The sequence below is a fragment of the Electrona antarctica genome (assembly GCF_951216825.1).
Source record: "Electrona antarctica genome assembly, chromosome: 7".
Taxonomy (NCBI): domain Eukaryota; kingdom Metazoa; phylum Chordata; class Actinopteri; order Myctophiformes; family Myctophidae; genus Electrona; species Electrona antarctica.
This window is the reverse complement of record NC_136812.1, coordinates 4,779,849-4,799,399: the sequence shown is the minus strand read 5'-3', so window position 1 is coordinate 4,799,399 and position 19,551 is coordinate 4,779,849. Positions and strand designations below refer to the sequence as shown.

The 19,551-nt window shown below is 45.9% G+C and overlaps 1 protein-coding gene across 4 annotated transcripts in view; it reads left to right on the top strand.

Annotated features, from left to right (window-relative positions):
* shroom2a (shroom family member 2a) overlaps positions 1 to 19,551 on the top strand; it is a 129,729-nt gene that overhangs the window by 105,495 nt on the left and 4,683 nt on the right. For 3 of the 4 annotated variants that reach the window (XM_079506531.1, XM_079506532.1, XM_079506530.1), the window contains exons 12-14: positions 13,559 to 14,254; positions 15,264 to 15,663; positions 16,929 to 17,302. In XM_079506531.1, the coding sequence (XP_079362657.1) occupies positions 13,559 to 14,254; positions 15,264 to 15,663; positions 16,929 to 17,302 (1,470 nt within the window). The remainder of the gene's footprint in view (positions 1 to 13,558; positions 14,255 to 15,263; positions 15,664 to 16,928; positions 17,303 to 19,551) is intronic. The other variant, XM_079506533.1, reaches the window with a different exon arrangement.

Below are 19,551 nucleotides of genomic sequence, written 5' to 3'. Positions count from 1 at the left end.
AGAACCAGTTGTTTTGGTGTTAAAGAGGCCAACTGTATATGTAGGTGTCATGTGGTTCTCTGTGTCCGCTGTGTTTTGTCATGGTTTCCTCAGCCTGAAGGCTGTCAGTCAGTCAGAGAGGTTTGGTCCAGGCACAGTGGGGTCCATTATGATGAGACCAGGCATACATACATACATACATACATAGATGCATACATACCAGTGTGGCCCTGGCCTCTCGGGGGCGCCAGCTGTCACAACGAGGGTCTTTCTTTCTCCTTGGAGGGGGGGCTCGCCGCTGGCTTTTGTGTTTATTAATGGAGGCTTAGTGGCGTGGGCGAAAGAAGCCTCTGACCCTGTCTGGGACAGAGAGGAAGTGTTTCATCACCCCCCCCCTCCCCTCGCCACATACCAGGATGGAGGCCACCGGGAACCCCCGGGGGTCAGAGGTCACTAGGCCATGTGACCTCTGAAATAAAGGACCCCCAAATTAGATACTGTACGACCACTGTCAGGTGTCCAAAACATAGCCTGTATTCAAAAATAGCCGATGCAAGTAATTTGTACATTGGTCCAGTCCGCGGCCGAATACATATCAATTGGGGGGTCCTTGACATGGCAGAGTTTGAGAACCCCTGGGGGGTCCTTGACATGGCAGAGTTTGAGAACCCCTGGTCTAGAGGGAAGGGGGGAGGGGGGGGGGGGTCCTTGACATGGCAGAGTTTGAGAACCCCTGGTCTATTGGGGGGTCCTTGACATGGCAGAGTTTGAGAACCCCTGGTCTAGAGGGAAGGGGGGAGGGGGGGGGGGGGTCCTTGACATGGCAGAGTTTGAGAACCCCTGGTCTATTGGGGGGTCCTTGACATGGCAGAGTTTGAGAACCCCTGGTCTAGAGGGAAGGGGGGAGGGGGGGGGGGTCCTTGACATGGCAGAGTTTGAGAACCCCTGGTCTATTGGGGGGTCCTTGACATGGCAGAGTTTGAGAACCCCTGGTCTAGAGGGAAGGGGGGAGGGGGGGGGGGTCCTTGACATGGCAGAGTTTGAGAACCCCTGGTCTAGAGGGAAGGGGGGAGGGGGGGGGGGTCCTTGACATGGCAGAGTTTGAGAACCCCTGGTCTAGAGGGAAGGGAAGTCGAGGCAACGTTTTGGTTCCATATTTTGCTCGTGGAAGTTAATGGAATGCAGAGGAATATGGTTAGAGCCAATTAAACTCACCTTGATTACAGTTGTAATCCAGCTCTGAATGTTTGCTATGTGGGCTGGAGCGCGCACACACACACACACACACACACACACACACAGATTCATGTGACACCTATTCTAGCCTGGATGACGACGACTACTGAACCATTGTGGGAAAAAAAAAAAACATTTTCTTGTACATTTTTTCCTGGTTGGTTTGTTGGTTGGGTGGTTTGTTTGTTGGTTGGTTGGTTGGTTGGTTGGTTGGGTGGTTGGGTGGTTGGTTGGTTGGTTGGGTGGTTGGGTGGTTTGTTTGTTTGTTTGTTGGTTGGTTGGTTGGGTGGGGGGAAGCAGCGGATTCACAGATGTGTGCGCTTCACGGACAGTGACCTCCGTGTCATTACTTTAGCCTGCTGGTTGTCCTCGGTCACATGATGCATGAAGCTTATATCTGGTCTCCATATTCTACGTTTTAGTGTTTTGAGGGGAAATGTACCCTGCTTGATCACACTACAGCGCAGCACAAAAGTATCGATTGAGATTTAACCCATTCTGGGCGGGAACCCCTTTTGGTGTTTTAAACATTATGTTATAATTTAGCTATTGAAAAATAGCAGATCTACAAGCTCACAGAGCTTGTAGGTCTGCTATTTTTGAAAAAACGTGCAAATATTTATTTCAGAAAAGGATTTAGGTCAGGCCTAAATGGGTTAAAATCTTATTTCACAGTATGTAGAACGGGTACATTTCAAACTAAATCACAAGTCAATACAAAGAACGGCTACTTTGTGGACAAAACCGATGTGAAAGCAAAGCAATAATGCTTGTTTACAACAGGGTCCACCATTTTCAATTCATCATAGTATCATCATAGTAGCAGATCTGCAAGCTTTAGCTTCCAGATCTGCTACTTTAGCCGTTTTGGGATTTGAATCCTGAAAAGTAACAGTTTTTTGGACTGTTGTGGTTTCGTCACCCTACAGAGGGTGTTAGAGAGGCAGGGGCTGGAATCCCGTAAAAGGGCACTTTTGGACAAAAATAGCAGATCTACAAGCTCTCAACGCGCCGCTCTGCGACGCGTTGAGAGCTTGTAGATCTGCTATTTTTGGCGCGCGACCCCCAGCACTCTTTATCTACTGGAGATGCGGCGTAACGACATGGATTTCCAAACACATTATGTCGACGCAAAATGCTGCGTTCAAGTTCAGGAGAGTTTGGGGGAAAAAAGGAATTCTCCCGAACACTGCCTTTGGGTACGGTACATGGTATAGGAGTTGCATTCGCTTTTTTTTTCCTTTTCACCATGTAGTAAATGCTGCATTCGTGGTCTGGAGAGGGCAGTTGTTTTACAGACGGGGTAAAAGGGCAGGGGGCTGGAGCCCCCTTTGATGTCTATGTGTGCACGTGCCTGCATGGAGACGATATGTCTGCTCTTTTGATGGATTTGTTTGGTGGTCTTTAGTGAAACCAGTTTTAAAAGGGACGAGTGGGGGGGTGGGGGGTTGGGGGGGGGGGGGTGTTACTTATGGTAATCAAGACTTGTCATGTCTTGATTCTCTAGTCTAGTCTAGTCTAGTCTAGTCTAGTCTAGTCTAGTCTAGGGTTGGGGTGGGTTTGCTGAACATCAGAGATGTTATTTACATTTATTTTTTCAATTCAAAGGAGCTTTATTGGCAATAATTTTGCATGAAATAACAAACGTTTACATTGCCAAAGCAAGTGTCACAATACAATAAAAATGCATTCATTCATTCAATTTCAAGTGGAAAAGAATAGTACAGTTCAAACAATAATACACTTTATTTGTACTGTATATATTGCTTTTCAAAACAAGGCTGTGAGGTACAGTACCTTACATAAATCATGTGCAACACTCTACCAGACGGTGTTGAAATGCTTTTTTGCTAACTAAACATCCTATAAAAACAAACGGGAGGAAAGGAAATGAACGAGGATCAAAGAGAGGTAATAGAAGATAACATAAATAAGCGCTATATGCGTGACTTAAAAGTGTGCGTTTTCAGAAGAGGTTTAACCCATTCTGGGGCGGGAACCCCTTTTGGTGTTAGCATTATGTTATGCTTTAGCTATTGAAAAATAGCAGATCTAAAATAGGTCTGCTATTTTTGAAAAATGGAAGAACGACTGTCATAGAAACATAGCTTTTTCAGAAAACTGTCAGGATGTAGAAGACATTTTTAGAATCTGATCTCAGGTCAAAATGGGTTAAAAGATGACGCTGGCTTTGCTAGCTGGAGATCCAGGCTGCCCGCCCGCTGGTCCCTGGTTTGACTAGCTGGAGATCCAGGCTGCCCCCCCGCTGGTCCCTGGTTTGACTAGATCCAGGCTGCCCCCCCGCTGGTCCCTGGTTTGACTAGCTGGAGATCCAGGCTGCCCGCCCGCTGGTCCCTGGTTTGACTAGCTGGAGATCCAGGCTGCCCGCCCGCTGGTCCCTGGTTTGACTAGCTGGAGATCCAGGCTGCCCGCCCGCTGGTCCCTGGTTTGACTAGCTGGAGATCCAGGCTGCCCGCCCGCTGGTCCCTGGTTTGACTAGCTGGAGATCCAGGCTGCCCGCCCGCTGGTCCCTGGTCTGTAGATCCAGGCTGCCCGCCCGCTGGTCCCTGGTTTGACTAGCTGGAGATCCAGGCTGCCCGCCCGCTGGTCCCTGGTTTGGCCTCAAAACGCAGTCGTCTTATTGGGCGTACAGCCGGCCGTCGGAACTGCTCTTATACCTAACCTTAACCTCAGTAAAATGGATTAATGGATTAATCTAACCTTATACCTAACCTTAACCTCAGTAAAATGGTGATTAATCTAACCTTATACCTAACCTTAACCTCAGTAAAATGGTGCCAAAACCGACCCTTGTTCCTAAACTTAACCCCAGAAAAATAAACCCTAAACTTATTTCTAACCTTATTCTCAGTAAAAAAAACTAAAAACCAGCGGTCGGCGTGAGGTCTGGGAAATAGAGTGTTTTTTAAGGCGAGCATTCCAGTTACCCCTGGTAATGCCTTTTCATTTATGCTCTGTCCTATGACAGAGGTGTGGTGTGGTGCGTGGCAGATGCGACATGTTGTGAGCTTGTAGCTCGGCTATCTTCTTCTCATTGTGTGACGAAGACTGAGTGAACGGGGTGTAATGAGGTGACTTTTAGGATCCAGAGGGTCCTATATTTCACTCTCTCTGACTTTGTCTGTGACCCGTGGTAGGTCCCCATATAGAGTGTCTGATGCGGTCAGTCCATGTGACACCTAGTGCCATTCTGATTGGTCCGTCCATGTGACACCTAGTGCCATTCTTGTGTAGACTCCATCCAGGGCTTTTTTCTTGTTGTACTGTAAGGGTCCTGTCACTGAAGTGTAAGTAAGGCTTTAATGTCCGTTGTTGCGATGCCAGTGTGCGTACATACGGTACACTGCATCTTCTAGTTGAGTGTGCGTACATACGGTACACTGCATCTTCTAGTTTAGTGTGCGTACATACGGTACACTGCATCTTCTAGTTTAGTCTGCGTACATACGGTACTCCTAGTTTAGTGTGCGTACATACGGTACACTGCATCTTCTAGTTTAGTCTGCGTACATACGGTACACTGCATCTTCTAGTTTAGTGTGCGTACATACGGTACACTGCATCTTCTAGTTTAGTGTGCGTACATACGGTACACTGCATCTTCTAGTTTAGTGTGCGTACATACGGTACACTGCATCTTCTAGTTTAGTGTGCGTACATACGGTACACTGCATCTTCTAGTTTAGTGTGCGTACATACGGTACACTGCATCTTCTAGTTTAGTGTGCGTACATACGGTACACTGCATCTTCTAGTTTAGTGTGCGTACATACGGTACACTGCATCTTCTAGTTTGAACTGCTGTAGCTGGCGTTCATCCAGGTCCTCAAGTACATGACATGGTGGCGGTGCTGTCTGTCACACGGCCATTGTCTTCGTAAAGATACTTTATCATTCGTCATCAGCTGACAGGCATGCTAATATGACTCTCTGAAACAACCCGATGCATTATTAGAGGTGTAGGTGTGGCGGGGTGCTGAAATACATCTCTGTACGTATCTGTTTCATAGCTGTGGTCATCATAGTACCACTCCTCTCTCTCTCTCTTTAACCCATTTTGGGCAGGAACCCCTTTTGGTGTTTTAAGCATTATGTTATAGTTTAGCTATTGAAAGATAGCAGATCTACAAGCTCATAGCGCGGCACGAGTGCCGCGCTACGAGCTTGTAGGTCTACTATTTTTGAAAAATCGTGAAATGTGGGCGCAAATCTTGAATATATATTCTTTCAGAGCGAAAGTTTTTTAACTCTTAACATTTTTGGGGGTCCTTGACATGAAATATTGAGCACCACTGCACTGATACAGAAACATAATATTTCAGAAAACTGTCACGGCCTAAATGGGTTAAACATGTTTAAAAACACGTGTGATTGAGAGTCTTCTTCCCACAATGCTACTCTTGTATTCCGGGGTCAATGCCATCATCATCGCTCAATGTCACCGGCAGACCAAACATTCAGGTGAGGTGACATCGACAAGAAAATGACATCAACGATCATCAAACCCAAACCAGTTGAACTACAACAGGAGCCACTGACTCCGGTGATGACCCCCCCCCCCTCCCTCCCCCCCACATCCAGGCCGTGGGCGAAACCCCATCATAGGGTGTCGAGTGTCTCCTCTTCTCTTGGGCAACAACGTACGGTCGTTCCCTCCATTGTGGGACCCACGCCGTGAGACGAGTCACATTAGCATGACAACCGCGGCTGTAGTGAGCGCAGGATGTTATTGTCAGTGTGGTGGTGAGATCAGTGAGGGGGACGGAGGGACGCCCCACCCAGATGGTGTTACAACACAGGTGAAAGGGATCCCTATCGAGCACACACACACACACACACACACACACACACACACACACACACACACACACACACACACACACACACACACACACACACACACACACACACACACACACACACACACACAGGACAGGTACTGACTGCTGTCATTTGGTGCTGCAGCAGCTACTGCTGACAGAGACATAGAGAGAGAGAGAGAGAGAGAGGCAGGCTGTGGTTCTTCTTGACGTTTTGGTGAGTTTATAGTTGTCGTCGTTGAATCTTTCGTCTGTACCGAGATCGTACGAATGTAATCAGAGATAGCATATACCTACTGTACAAAGTAATGTATGTATTTGGAATGAATGCAACTTTAAAAGTGAACTAGTCTTTAGTGTACACACACACACACACATGTAAGAATGGACCCTTAAGGGTCCATTTGGTTAAAAGCTCTAGTATATTCTGATAGCAGTCATTGCAATGCGAGTCATTCAGTGTTCGTTCTCCAGCCCTTTGGTAAACAGAAAATACATGTTCAAGTCAGGATGTCAATGTTATCCAGTCACAAGAGAGAGAGAGAGAGAGAAAGTCACACATACTATATTATATAGCAATGATTTCCTTCAGAATGCAGAGGCATTTAACACAGCTTGGCTTTCATCCAAGTCCTGAAAGTATTCATGACATGGTGATGTCACACGGGCTATTGTCTTCCTAAAGATACTTATCGTTAGTCATCAGCTGAAAGTCATGCTAATATGACTCTCTGAAACAACCTGTAGAATACAGAGGCATTTGACAAGGTGACTGTTATACTTCAGCTGTTGAAAAATAGCAGATCGGTGCTGCGCCACGAGCTTGTAGATCTGCTATTTTTTTTTAAATCGTGAAAATGTGGCGCACATCTTTGAATATAATTATATTCTGTCAGAGCGAACATTTTTAACTCAAATCTTTGCTTCTGGGGAAGTCCCTGGAACTACATATTTTCAGATGGTGGTCGGCGGACAATACATATATTTTTGGGGGTCCTTGACATGAAATATTGAGCACCACTGATATAGAAACATAGGTAGTCCTATTTAAGAAAACTGTCAGGATTTAGAAGACATTTTTAAAATTTCGACGTCAGGCCCAAATGGGTAAAAAGACCCATTTTTGACTGTGCCCTAGTAGTTGGTTATATCAGAAACAGATGTCTCAGCCCTGCGTCGTATTGTATACATTATTTCTGTGGATTCTCTACTAGAGAATCTATCAACATACTAGCCAAAAAAGAATGTTTAGCTTTTTCCCTGAATACCAGCACCCTCCCCTCCCCTCCCTCTCCCCCCCCTCTCCCCCCATCGCAAGCCATGCACATTAATCCTCCCCAACGTAACGCAGCAGTGATGTTGACCACATAACTCATGGCGCTCGCAGGTATCTTATTGACACAAGTTTAATCCACCGTTGAGTGAGGAGGATGCTGGCATGAGCGTGAAAAGCTAAACAACGCTTGTCACGACTTGTGGAGAAGAATCGTGGCGGATATGAAAATGATTGTGTGTATATTATAAGTATTCAAACAACTCCTCCACCTTTTAACGTTTCAGACATACATACTATAGTCTTACATACCATAGTCTTACATACTATCCTATATTACAATTGAAAACATGTGCCCAAAAGCACGCACAGGAACAAAAGGCACCAGCTACTACGTCACTGACACGCTGCAACACGCTGCAACACACACTGCAACAACACACTAACACGTCACACACTTACCCTCCGCGTCGTTGGTTCCCTATCTCCTCATGTCGCGCCGCACGGCCACACTCGACACCAGCCGCGTAACAATTGTCATCGCACTGCCACTACAGCCGGCTCCCGTCCACACTCGCAAACAATATCAATATCAATAATAAACACAAACACGCCACAAGCACCGACACCCCCGCCTAATTTGTTGCCACGTCTATGAAAACAACCACCGAAAAAATGCCATTCAACACGCTACTTACACACACTACCACTCGCTTACAATACGCGGACCTGGCAACACTACATTCTCTCTCCCATTTGCTCAGAGCCCACCACGTCACCCACACAGGGAGGGAGACGATTGCGTGATGCCTCTATGTACAGGATTCTATAGGTCACCACTTTTGGTGTGACACACATACGGCTTCTGTTTACTAATATGCGTTGTCAACACGTGCTGAGTTGACAAACATTGCCCGATTTCGGAGAAGACTGATAGTTTCTCCTTTACTACTTAGGCTGTGGAAGTATTCACACTAGGCAACTTTTGCATTTATTGGCATTGCCAATTTGGGGAGAAAAGGAGGACGAGGAGGTGATCAAGCTCCACAACACCACATTGGTAGGTAGCCTCAAGGCTGCATTTATTTGCCTTCTTTTTCCTCTCGAGGCTGCATGGGATGATGTGAACCCCTCCAGCAGCCTAGGGAGCACCGCTCCGGTTAGCGGAAAATGACCGCGGGGTGCGGGTTGCCAGGTTTTTTTATAAGTAAAGTATTTACATTCAATTAAAAAAACATATATATATAATACATTTTAATTTACGTCATATTTAGCGGCATTTCGACCAAATTTCTCTGTTCTTTGTCAATGGCAAATATTGAGACGTGTGGGGACTAAAGCTGTATATAGGAGGGCCCTCAAACACATTATTTCATAACTTTTCATCGTGCTCCTAAAAAAAAATGTGGCATTGCCAATTTGGGGAGAAAAGGAGGACGAGGAGGTGATCAAGCTCCACAACACCACATTGGGAGGTAGCCTCAAGGCTGCATTTATTTGCCTTCTTTTTCCTCTCGAGGCTGCATGGGATGATGTGAACCCCTCCAGCAGGCTAGGGAGCACCGCTCCGGTTAGCGGAAAATGACCGCGGGGTGCGGGTTGCCAGGTTTTTTTATAAGTAAAGTATTTACATTCAATTAAAAAAACATATATATATAATACATTTTAATTTACGTCATATTTAGCGGCATTTCGACCTAATTTCTCTGTTCTTTGTCAATGGCAAATATTGAGACGTGTGGGGACTAAAGCTGTATATAGGAGGGCCCTCAAACACATTATTTCATAACTTTTCATCGTGCTCCTAAAAAAAAATGTGTGCTACTAGCCGCAATTACATACACAGTTAAAATAATAAGAAATTTGCCCCAACGACTGCGTCGACACCTGGCGTGGAACAAACGGGACGAACCGAGGCGCATATATGGATAACAACACTACACGCGCGCTGCAACACAAAACAGCTGCATACAACGCGTGTCACTGTGCACTTCTGTATCTGTGGACTTCTGTATCGCAACGCGGGCCAACGCAACTCTGGGATGAGCGGGCCGAAGGCCCGCGAAATTCTAGTAGTCTTACATACCATAGTCTTACATACTATAGTCTTACATACTATAGTCTTACATACCATAGTCTTACATACCATAGTCTTACATACTATAGTCTTACATACTATAGTCTTACATACCATAGTCTTACATACTATAGTCTTACATACTATAGTCTTACATACTATAGTCTTACATACCATAGTCTTACATACCATAGTCTTACATACTATAGTCTTACATACCATAGTCTTACATACCATAGTCTTACATACTATAGTCTTACATACCATAGTCTTACATACTATAGTCTTACATACTATAGTCTTACATACCATAGTCTTACATACTATAGTCTTACATACCATAGTCTTACATACTATAGTCTTACATACCAGTCTTACATACTATAGTCTTACATACTATAGTCTTACATACCATAGTCTTACATACTATAGTCTTACATACTATAGTCTTACATACCATAGTCTTACATACTATAGTCTTACATACTATAGTCTTACATACCATAGTCTTACATACCATAGTCTTACATACTATAGTCTTACATACTATAGTCTTACATACTATAGTCTTACATACTATAGTCTTACATACCATAGTCTTACATACTATAGTCTTACATACTATAGTCTTACATACTATAGTCTTACATACTATAGTCTTACATACTATAGTCTTACATACCATAGTCTTACATACCATAGTCTTACATACTATAGTCTTACATACTATAGTCTTACATACTATAGTCTTACATACTATAGTCTTACATACCATAGTCTTACATACTATAGTCTTACATACTATAGTCTTACATACTATAGTCTTACATACTATAGTCTTACATACCATAGTCTTACATACCATAGTCTTACATACCATAGTCTTACATACCATAGTCTTACATACCATAGTCTTACATACCATAGTCTTACATACCATAGTCTTACATACTATAGTCTTACATACCATAGTCTTACATACCATAGTCTTACATACCATAGTCTTACATACTATAGTCTTACATACCATAGTCTTACATACCATAGTCTTACATACCATAGTCTTACATACCATAGTCTTACATACCATAGCCTGGCTGGCTGGCTGGCTGGCTGGCTGGCTGGCTGGCTGGCTGGCTGGCTGGCTGGCTGGCTGGCTGGCTGGCTGGCTGGCTGGCTGGCTGGCTGGCTGGCTGGCTGGCTGGCTGGCTGGCTGGCTGGCTGGCTGGCTGGCTGGCTGGCTGGCTGGCTGGCTGGCTGGCTGGCTGGCTGGCTGGCTGGCTGGCTGGCTGGCTGGCTGGCTGGCTGGCTGGCTGGCTGGCTGGCTGGCTGGCTGGCTGGCTGGCTGGCTGGCTGGCTGGCTGGCTGGCTGGCTGGCTGGCTGGCTGGCTGGCTGGCTGGCTGGCTGGACTGACGGACTGATCCATTGATGGAAGTCACTTTTCCTGTTTATTTGACATAAACAATGAACAGACATACAGTAAACTATCACAAACAATGATCCATACTATTGTAATACAACAAAGAGTAGAAACAAACATCCTAATTGGGCCTGTTAAGTGTTAACTCTCACACATCTTGACCGGAGAGCTGAAATATCCCACTTGAAAAACGACACGTAAAATGGTCTATAGCGTTCAAACAACAACCTGGAATGCTTTGGAAGCCTCTCTACTGTCAAATATGAAGTTATCTTTTGCCCTGTCCTTTAAAAGCCACTGAAAAACACAATCAATAATACTATGTTTTTGAATACAACGTGTATTTACGTACATGACCAGCAGTGTCATTACTCTCGTAGTGCTAATAATAGCAGCGTGGCCGTGCTTGTGAGTGTTGTCATTGTTGATGTGCCGTTCTGTCTAACAGAGCTTTGCAGACATTTCCCCTGTAGCCTCCTGCCCTACTCTACGGGTACGCACAGGTAGCTCTGTGGTTCACACACCTGTTAGCTTGAGGAAGGACCCAAACTAATGAAAATAGCAGAACTACAAGCTCACAACGAGTCACTCAAGACGCATTGTGAGCTTGTAGATCGACTATTTTCACTGCTTCTTGAATGTTATTTTTAATTTTTTCTAATTCATTTCAATTGTATTTATTCATGTATCTATTTGTTTTTTGAAAAATATTTGAATATATTTGAAATAATTTCAACACAATGTAGGAAACCAAAAATAATAGCATATTTACTCGCGACACGATAAAAACCCACTGTTTTTGGGGAGTTTTTGTGCGTGTGCGCGCGCGCACAACGCTGCAGGGATTACGTACTGTTGTCCCAGAGATAAAACTCCTCTAACAGTCTAGACTCCAGTGTGATCCCTGCAGACTTAAGACATTAAACCTGCTTTATGTGGGGCTGCCACTCACTGGAGGTGGTTGTGAAACTCTCCTCATGATCTGATGACTGCATGTCAGTCTGGTTTTATACCTCTTCAATCTGGTTTTATTCCTCTTCAATCTGGTTTTATACCTCTTCAATCTGGTTTTATACCTCTTCAATCTGGTTTTATACCTCTTCAATCTGGTTTTATTCCTCTTCAATCTGGTTTTATTCCTCTTCAATCTGGTTTTATACCTCTTCAATCTGGTTTTATACCTCTTCAATCTGGTTTTATTCCTCTTCAATCTGGTTTTATACCTCTTCAGTCTGGTTTTATTCCTCTTCAATCTGGTTTTATTCCTCTTCAATCTGGTTTTATTCCTCTTCAATCTGGTTTTATACCTCTTCAATCTGGTTTTATTCCTCTTCAATCTGGTTTTATACCTCTTCAGTCTGGTTTTATACCTCTTCAGTCTGGTTTTATACCTCTTCAATCTGGTTTTATTCCTCTTCAATCTGGTTTTATTCCTCTTCAATCTGGTTTTATACCTCTTCAGTCTGGTTTTATACCTCTTCAATCTGGTTTTATTCCTCTTCAATCTGGTTTTATTCCTCTTCAAGGACAGTTTACACAGAGTGCTTTCGGCAGGGACGTGCAGAGAGTTTTAGAGAGGCAGGGGCTCGAAATCCCATAAGAGGTGCACTTTTGGACAAGAATAGCAAATAGCTGATCTAAAGCTCTCAACGCGTTGTGCTGCAACGCGTTGAGAGCTTGTAGATCAGCTATTTTCGGGGAGCAACCTAGCACTCTTTGTCTACTGGAGATGCGGTGTGTAACGACATGGATTTCGAAACAAATTTGTTCAACGCAAAATGCTGCGTTCCAAGTTCAGGAGACTTTCTCCTGAATGCTGCCTTCCAGTATCTGGCATGTAAAGGAGTGGCCTTTGTACGTCTTTCACCATCATAAATGCTGCATCCGAGGTCTGGAGAGGGCAGTTGTTTTACAAACATGTAAAAGGGCAGGGGAGTCTATTTTGTTTTATGTTTTGAAAATCTATAATGAACGTGGCCAAAATAGCGACGCCAGATATTTCCAAACAGAAAAGTCCTATTTGATTGCATTAAACAACGTTCAACTCACTTTGCCACTTGATTTGCCACTCCCTTTATGCATACACGCATACCCTCTAGAGAAATACAGTAGAAGTAGAAATACAGTTGAAGCGATTGATTCAAAAAGTGTGAAAAGGCATTATTTTGTTAAAGAAGTGATCCAAAACATGACGTGCGTGTTCCTAATGTGGGGGGACTTCCATACTCTGTAATGCTGTGAACAACAATGTTCCTCTAGCTCTGCTCTCTGAACAGAACGTCACTGTAAACCTCCGAGGAGTTAAAAGAAAATAACAGTTTGTGATGGAGTGCTGCTGGCAGAGCGACGCTCTGAGCTCGCCCCCGTTGGCCCGGGCGCTCGTTTATTTCCCTGGCCTGCCCGCCGGGCACCACAAGGCATTGTGGGAACGCAAATATGCCTGGGTCCTCCTCGCCTGCCAGCGCCACGAGTTACCGCGGAGAGGCTGTTCCACTCTGCGTGCGTGCGCGTGCGTGCTCGCGCGCGCGTGTGTGTGTGTGTGTGTGCGCATGCATGTGTGTGCGTGTGTGTCTGTTCATGTCAGAATGTTCCTAATCACAGTGGCTGTTGTCTCAGTGTGTTATTTGACGCAGAGCTGCAGATGACAGCCCTGCGCTGCGTCGCTGCGTCTCCTCTCGTTGCTACAGTGTCATTATAAGCTTTGCCTTCTGTTCCGCCATGCTCCCCACAGCTCCTCCCACCGCCAGGAAGAAGCCCGGCCCCCTCTGCCAGCAGCCCAGCGGTTCCCACCACCACCACCCATGACGGGACCCGCCGAGCCCCCCTCCTCCTGCCCCACCGCGCCCACCCCCGTGTACCACAGACCCCCGTCTGTGTCCCACAGCCCCCCGACGTACGACCTCTCCGTGCCCTCTCACCCCCCCTCCTCCTCCTCTGAGACCCAGGCCCACCACCACCCTCCCGGCCTCGTCCTGGGAGGGAAGAAGAAGGCCCCCATCCCGCTGCCCAAGCCGGGCGGTGGCGACTCCTCCAAACGTCCGGAGGTGGTTCCCCCCGACCCCCGGGAACCACCGGCCAACGCCGCCATCATCATCGCCCCCCGAAGCAGCGACCCCGCCCCCCCGGCCGCCGCCGCCCCCTTCCGCTCCTCTGTCAACGGAGACTTTGTTGGCTCCTCCCCCGGCCCTCCGGACAGGGCGACATCGTCCAATCCCCAGCCGGCGCCGGCCTCCTCTCCCCCGCCCTCCCGCTCCTCCTCCTCCTCTTCCTCCTCCTCGTCCCACCACGGACCTCCTGCCCTTCCTCCTCCTCCTCCAGCGCCGGCCGCTATGGACGGGCATGGACGCCCGCCCTCGCCACAGTTCTCCCCGCAGAGGCTCAGCGACAAGCCTCCTCCGTCCCTGCAAGATGAACGCCAGGGCACCAGGTCAGTGTCTCTCTCTCTCTCCCCTCAACGTGGCACCAGGTCAGTGTCTCTCTCCCCTCTCTCCCCCCACACAGTAACTAGTGTCTCTCTCTCTCTCTCTCCCCTCTCCCCCCCAGTAATTAACGACGACTCTACGTCAAGACAGCATTCCTTTATCTGTCTCAGAGCCAGTGTTAAAAAAGAAAATACATAGTTTACGCTTCTCTCGCAAGGCCCGAAAAACAGCCGCTCTGCGCACTTTAATTTTTGTATTTTTTTATTACAGGCTTTGAGAAAAAAACATATTCCAAGAGCCTATCTATCAATGATCTGCAGCTACTCAGTCACTTGCAGATCGTTGCGTAGCCGCCTGCCCCGCCAGCACGCAAGCGAGAATAAATGGGGCGTAACGGCCCGCGCTGCTGCTGCTACTTGTCTGGTCTTTTATGCTGCTTGGCGTACAAAGGGCCTTATTGAGGGAGTGTGTGCATGTGAGCGCTATCAGAGACAGACTCAATTAGAGGCTCTTATGTTGAGCTTCTTCTAAAAGGTTTTGCGTTCTGAAAAAGTAAGCCTTTTTTCTTTTCTTTTTCTTTTTCTTTCTTCTTGCCCTGCCCCCCCCCCCCCCCCCCCCCAGCTCTATAAAAATTAGTTAAGGGAAAAATAGAAATAGTGCCTTTATTCATATATTCCTTGATTTGTAAATAATGACTCTGATCTGTCGGGGAGGCTGGGTTACAGCGTTACAGTTGGAGGGAGGGAGGATGTTCCTTCCAGTGGAAAGGATGGCATGTCATATGACTTTTAATCAGAGTGTGTGTATGGTTTTAGAATAAGCAGCGGTTCTACAGCAGCTCTCATGGAAAGACTGAGAGGCACATGGGGAAGTAAAGGAAGGACGGACGGACGGGGGAATCTTCCTAGGATCTTTCTACCAGAACGATCGGTTATACTCTCCTCTTGTGTGTCTTGACGCTGTGTCCTCTCTCTCTCCCCTCCCTCTCTCTCTCTCCATGTGACCCCTCCCTAGGATCATGGACAGTGTGATGGACAGCGACCACAGCGGCGGTAACAGCGCGGTGAAGAAAGTTCCCATCAAGATCGTCCACTCGGAGAGCCTGTCGGAGAAGGAGAGCCGCCAGTATCTGCTGCTGCACGACGACAGAAACCACGGGGGCCTCCTCCCCCTCCTCCCCCTGCACCCGGCCATGCAGTGCCAGGGCGGGGGACCCCCCCCAGTGGGGACCCCCCCCAGGCTGGGCGGCTCCGCCGAGCAGCAGGACTACTCCGTCTTCTGTGCCTACACTCGGCAGCGGGTGACGCCCCCCGCCTCCTCCTCCTCCGACAACGACCCCCTCCCGGGACCACCGGAGAGCGGGGAGGACCACCCCCCACCACCACCACCACCACCAGCACCGGCACCGGTAAGGGTTGTCACAATTATTACATACACGTCGTCTAATCGCAGCTATTTGAGATAATCGTAGTTATTTTTGTCATAATCGTCATAATCGTTTCCATGTTGAAAGGAGACGCTTACAAAGCGCCTTCGTGCTGCGTTATAAGCTTGTAGATCAGCTATTTACTTTTTACTTTTTTTTTTAAGTAGTATAAAATGTAGAGAAATGCCAGTAATTTCTTGGTATATTTAATTGTTTTGGCATATCTCCGCCCTGTGCACTCTGTCATTACGAAGCCTTAAAAAGCAAACAGAAATGTCATAATTGTCATTTCTATTCATATTAAATGTTCCAATTTCGGCATGGCAGTTTGTTTAATGTCGCGATGATGGCTGAGGGGACAAAACTCCTACTAAAACAGACTTTTTTTCCGTGGCAAGGTTCTGTATCTTTGTCCAGATGGCATGAGGTTGAAATAGCGCTACAGAAGATGATCAGTGTCATTTAATTTGATATTGAAAGTGCTAACCTTGTGATGGCCTTATTGTTCATATCAGAAAGTGTGGGTGTACAGTAGGTACAGTAGGAAGTAGGGATGTCCCCATACACTTTTTTCGTTCCCGATCCGATCCCGATACCACAATTTCTGTGTTAGCCGATGCCGAATACCGATACAGTGATGTATGGTCTTGTAGAGGAGTCCCAGGGACATTTTATGAGTCATATTTTGCAAATTGCAGCATTTAACTCCCATTTCATTTTATATGATTATAATGTAGTTATATTCATGTAGAAAGCAGAAGAAGAAATGATTATTATAACTAAAGCTAGCAAAATAAACTAGAATAAAAAAACAGTACAGTAGTACGTCCCGTGGATGCAGAGGTCGTTGTTTTATTGCGTCCCTTTACTATAAACTGCGTTTTGGGATGCAAAATGCACCCTATTTTAATCTCTGCCGATACCAGAGATTAATATTTATAATACTAATAAAAAGAGAATTACCTATTTTATCTTGTGTTGTTAATAGCGGACTCCTCACTCAAATGTGCATTTTGTTTGGGCAACTCCAAAGCAAACTCCACCTGCCCCAACATTTTATTTCCATAGTGTCAACCCCTTACCCTGTTGGATCGGTGCTCAGACTGGCATATTCACCGATACCGATATGAACCGATATGACCAAAAGGGGGCGATACCGATACTTTTCCGATACCGATACAGTATTGGGACATCTCTAGTAGGAAGCCCGATGATCTTGGAAATGAAAATGTAAATGTTGTAATCCTTGACAGCCCTGTAGCTCCCCGTCGGACGCCAACAACGGGTGTTTGGAGGCGGCGGAGACGCTGTCTCAGGAGGAGGCGACGGAGGCTCTCTCCCAGGAGGAACAGAAGGAGGCGCTGACTCAGGAGGAGCAGCAGGAGGCGCTCTCCCAGGAGGAGGCGAAGCGGGCGGAGCTGGCCAGGGACATCATGGACCGGGACCGGTCTCTGGCAGACATCTTGGACCAGAGCCGGATGAGGACCACCATGGACCTGATGGAGGGCATCTTCCCCGGAGGGGAGCAGCTGCTGGAGGAAGCCCACCAACACCACCAGAACCACCACAACCAGCACCAGCAGCGCCGCAAGGCGGGCCCCAAACAGACCTCGTCCGAGGAGGACAGGTCAGACAACACCCTTATTCTGTACCTCCAAAGCTCCCTCCGTTCCTCTTCATGTTAATCCATTAACCCATGTTTCTGTGTCAGTGGTTCTCAATATTTCATGTCAAGGACCCCAAAAATGATATGTATTTGGCCACCGACCCCCATCTAAAAATATGTTGTTCCAGGGACCCCTCAGAATCAAAGATTTGAGTTAAAAAGGTTCGCTCTGAAAGAATATACTTTCAAAGTTTTGCGCTACATTTTCAAGATTTTTCAAAATGTGCAGATCTACAAGCTCATAGCGCGGCACTCTGTGCCGCGCTATGAGCTTGAAGATCTGCTATTTTTCGATAGAACAGATTCTACAAAATGTCTTCTAAATCATGACAGTTTTCTTAAAATCCTATGATTCTGTCAGTGGTTCTCAAACTTTTTCATGTCAAGGACCCCCACAAATCTATGTATTTGGCCGCCGACCCCATCTGAAAATATGTTGTGGAGCAAATATTTGAGTTAAAAACGTTCACTGTGAAAGAATATACCATATATATTCAAACATTTGCACACATGTTCACGATTTTAAAAAAAATAGCAGATCTACAAGCACCGAAAATAATGGTGAAATGCTAAGGCAACACAGATGCATCTTCAGGTCTAAAAATGGGTTAAAATGTAACACTTAACTTAACAACATAAATTGCAGATCTACAAAAGAGCTGAAGAGATCGGGAGACCCCTGTTACTGAACAAACACTTTATATCAATGATTAGGCCTACTATAGTCCATACTAAAAATATATATCTTTTACAGCACTGTTATTCTGTTGTAAAATATGGACCTGTTGTTTTTTAATAATTAAAACAAATATATAATGCTTAAGATCTTCTTGTGTGGCCTGATGTTCAAAGTTGTATTAGTAGTTCTAGATGTTTTTTATTTTCTTCATCGTCTTATCATTATTGTTATTAGTGTAATAATTAGATTTCTACAGCCAACATCAAAGACACACTGACTGACAACACATTTCCATTACTGTATGCTAGCTCAGCCACCTTGTGGCCGAATTGTGAACTGCAAGTTGGAGTTGCAATATAATGATTTGAGCCTCACAGTGGTGGAAAAGATAGTCAACCAGAAGCGTAGGGTCCATTGACGATATGCACACGGCTGCCATCTTGCCAGCAAGGTGCTACCAAGGTGCAACTTCCCATAGACGGCCCATTCATCCAAACAGAAAAGTCCTATCTAATTGTATTAAATAACGTCAAACTCACCAACATTGCAGCTGTACGGAAAGCTTGAATTATCCTCTTTCTATCTGCAAAGTGTTTGTTTAATAAGAATCCACTGTAGACATGTTATGAGCTACTCCCTGTCAGGAAATTCGGTGCCGCGCTACGAGCTTGTAGATCTGCTATTTTTTGAAAAATCGTGAAAATGTGGCTCAAATCTTTGAATATATATTCTTTCAGAGCGACATTTTTTTACTCAAATCTTTGCTTCTGGGGGGTCCTTGGAACAACATATTTTCAGATGGGGGTCAGCGGCCAATTACATATAATCTTGTGCTCTACGTACTAATGTGTGTAAATGTGTGTGTGATACATCAGGAATGAGGATGACGTGGTGATGTCCGTGGTCTCCAGCTCTACGTACTAATGTGTGTGTGTGTGTGTGTGTGTGTGACATCAGGAACGAGGATGACGTGGTGATGTCCGTGGTCTCCAGCTCTACGTACTAATGTGTGTGTGTGTGTGTGTGTGTGTGACATCAGGAACGAGGATGACGTGGTGATGTCCGTGGTCTCCAGCTCTACGTACTAATGTGTGTAAATGTGTGTGTGACATCAGGAATGAGGATGACGTGGTGATGTCCGTGGTCTCCAGCTCTACGTACTAATGTGTGTAAATGTGTGTGTGATACATCAGGAATGAGGATGACGTGGTGATGTCCGTGGTCTCCAGCTCTACATACTAATGTGTGTAAATGTGTGTGTGACATCAGGAATGAGGATGACGTGGTGATGTCCGTGGTCTCCAGCTCTACGTACTAATGTGTGTAAATGTGTGTGTGACATCAGGAACGAGGATGACGTGGTGATGTCCGTGGTCTCCAGCTCTACGTACTAATGTGTGTAAATGTGTGTGTGATATATCAGGAACGAGGATGACGTGGTGATGTCCGTGGTCTCCAGCTCTACGTACTAATGTGTGTAAATGTGTGTGTGACATCAGGAATGAGGATGACGTGGTGATGTCCGTGGTCT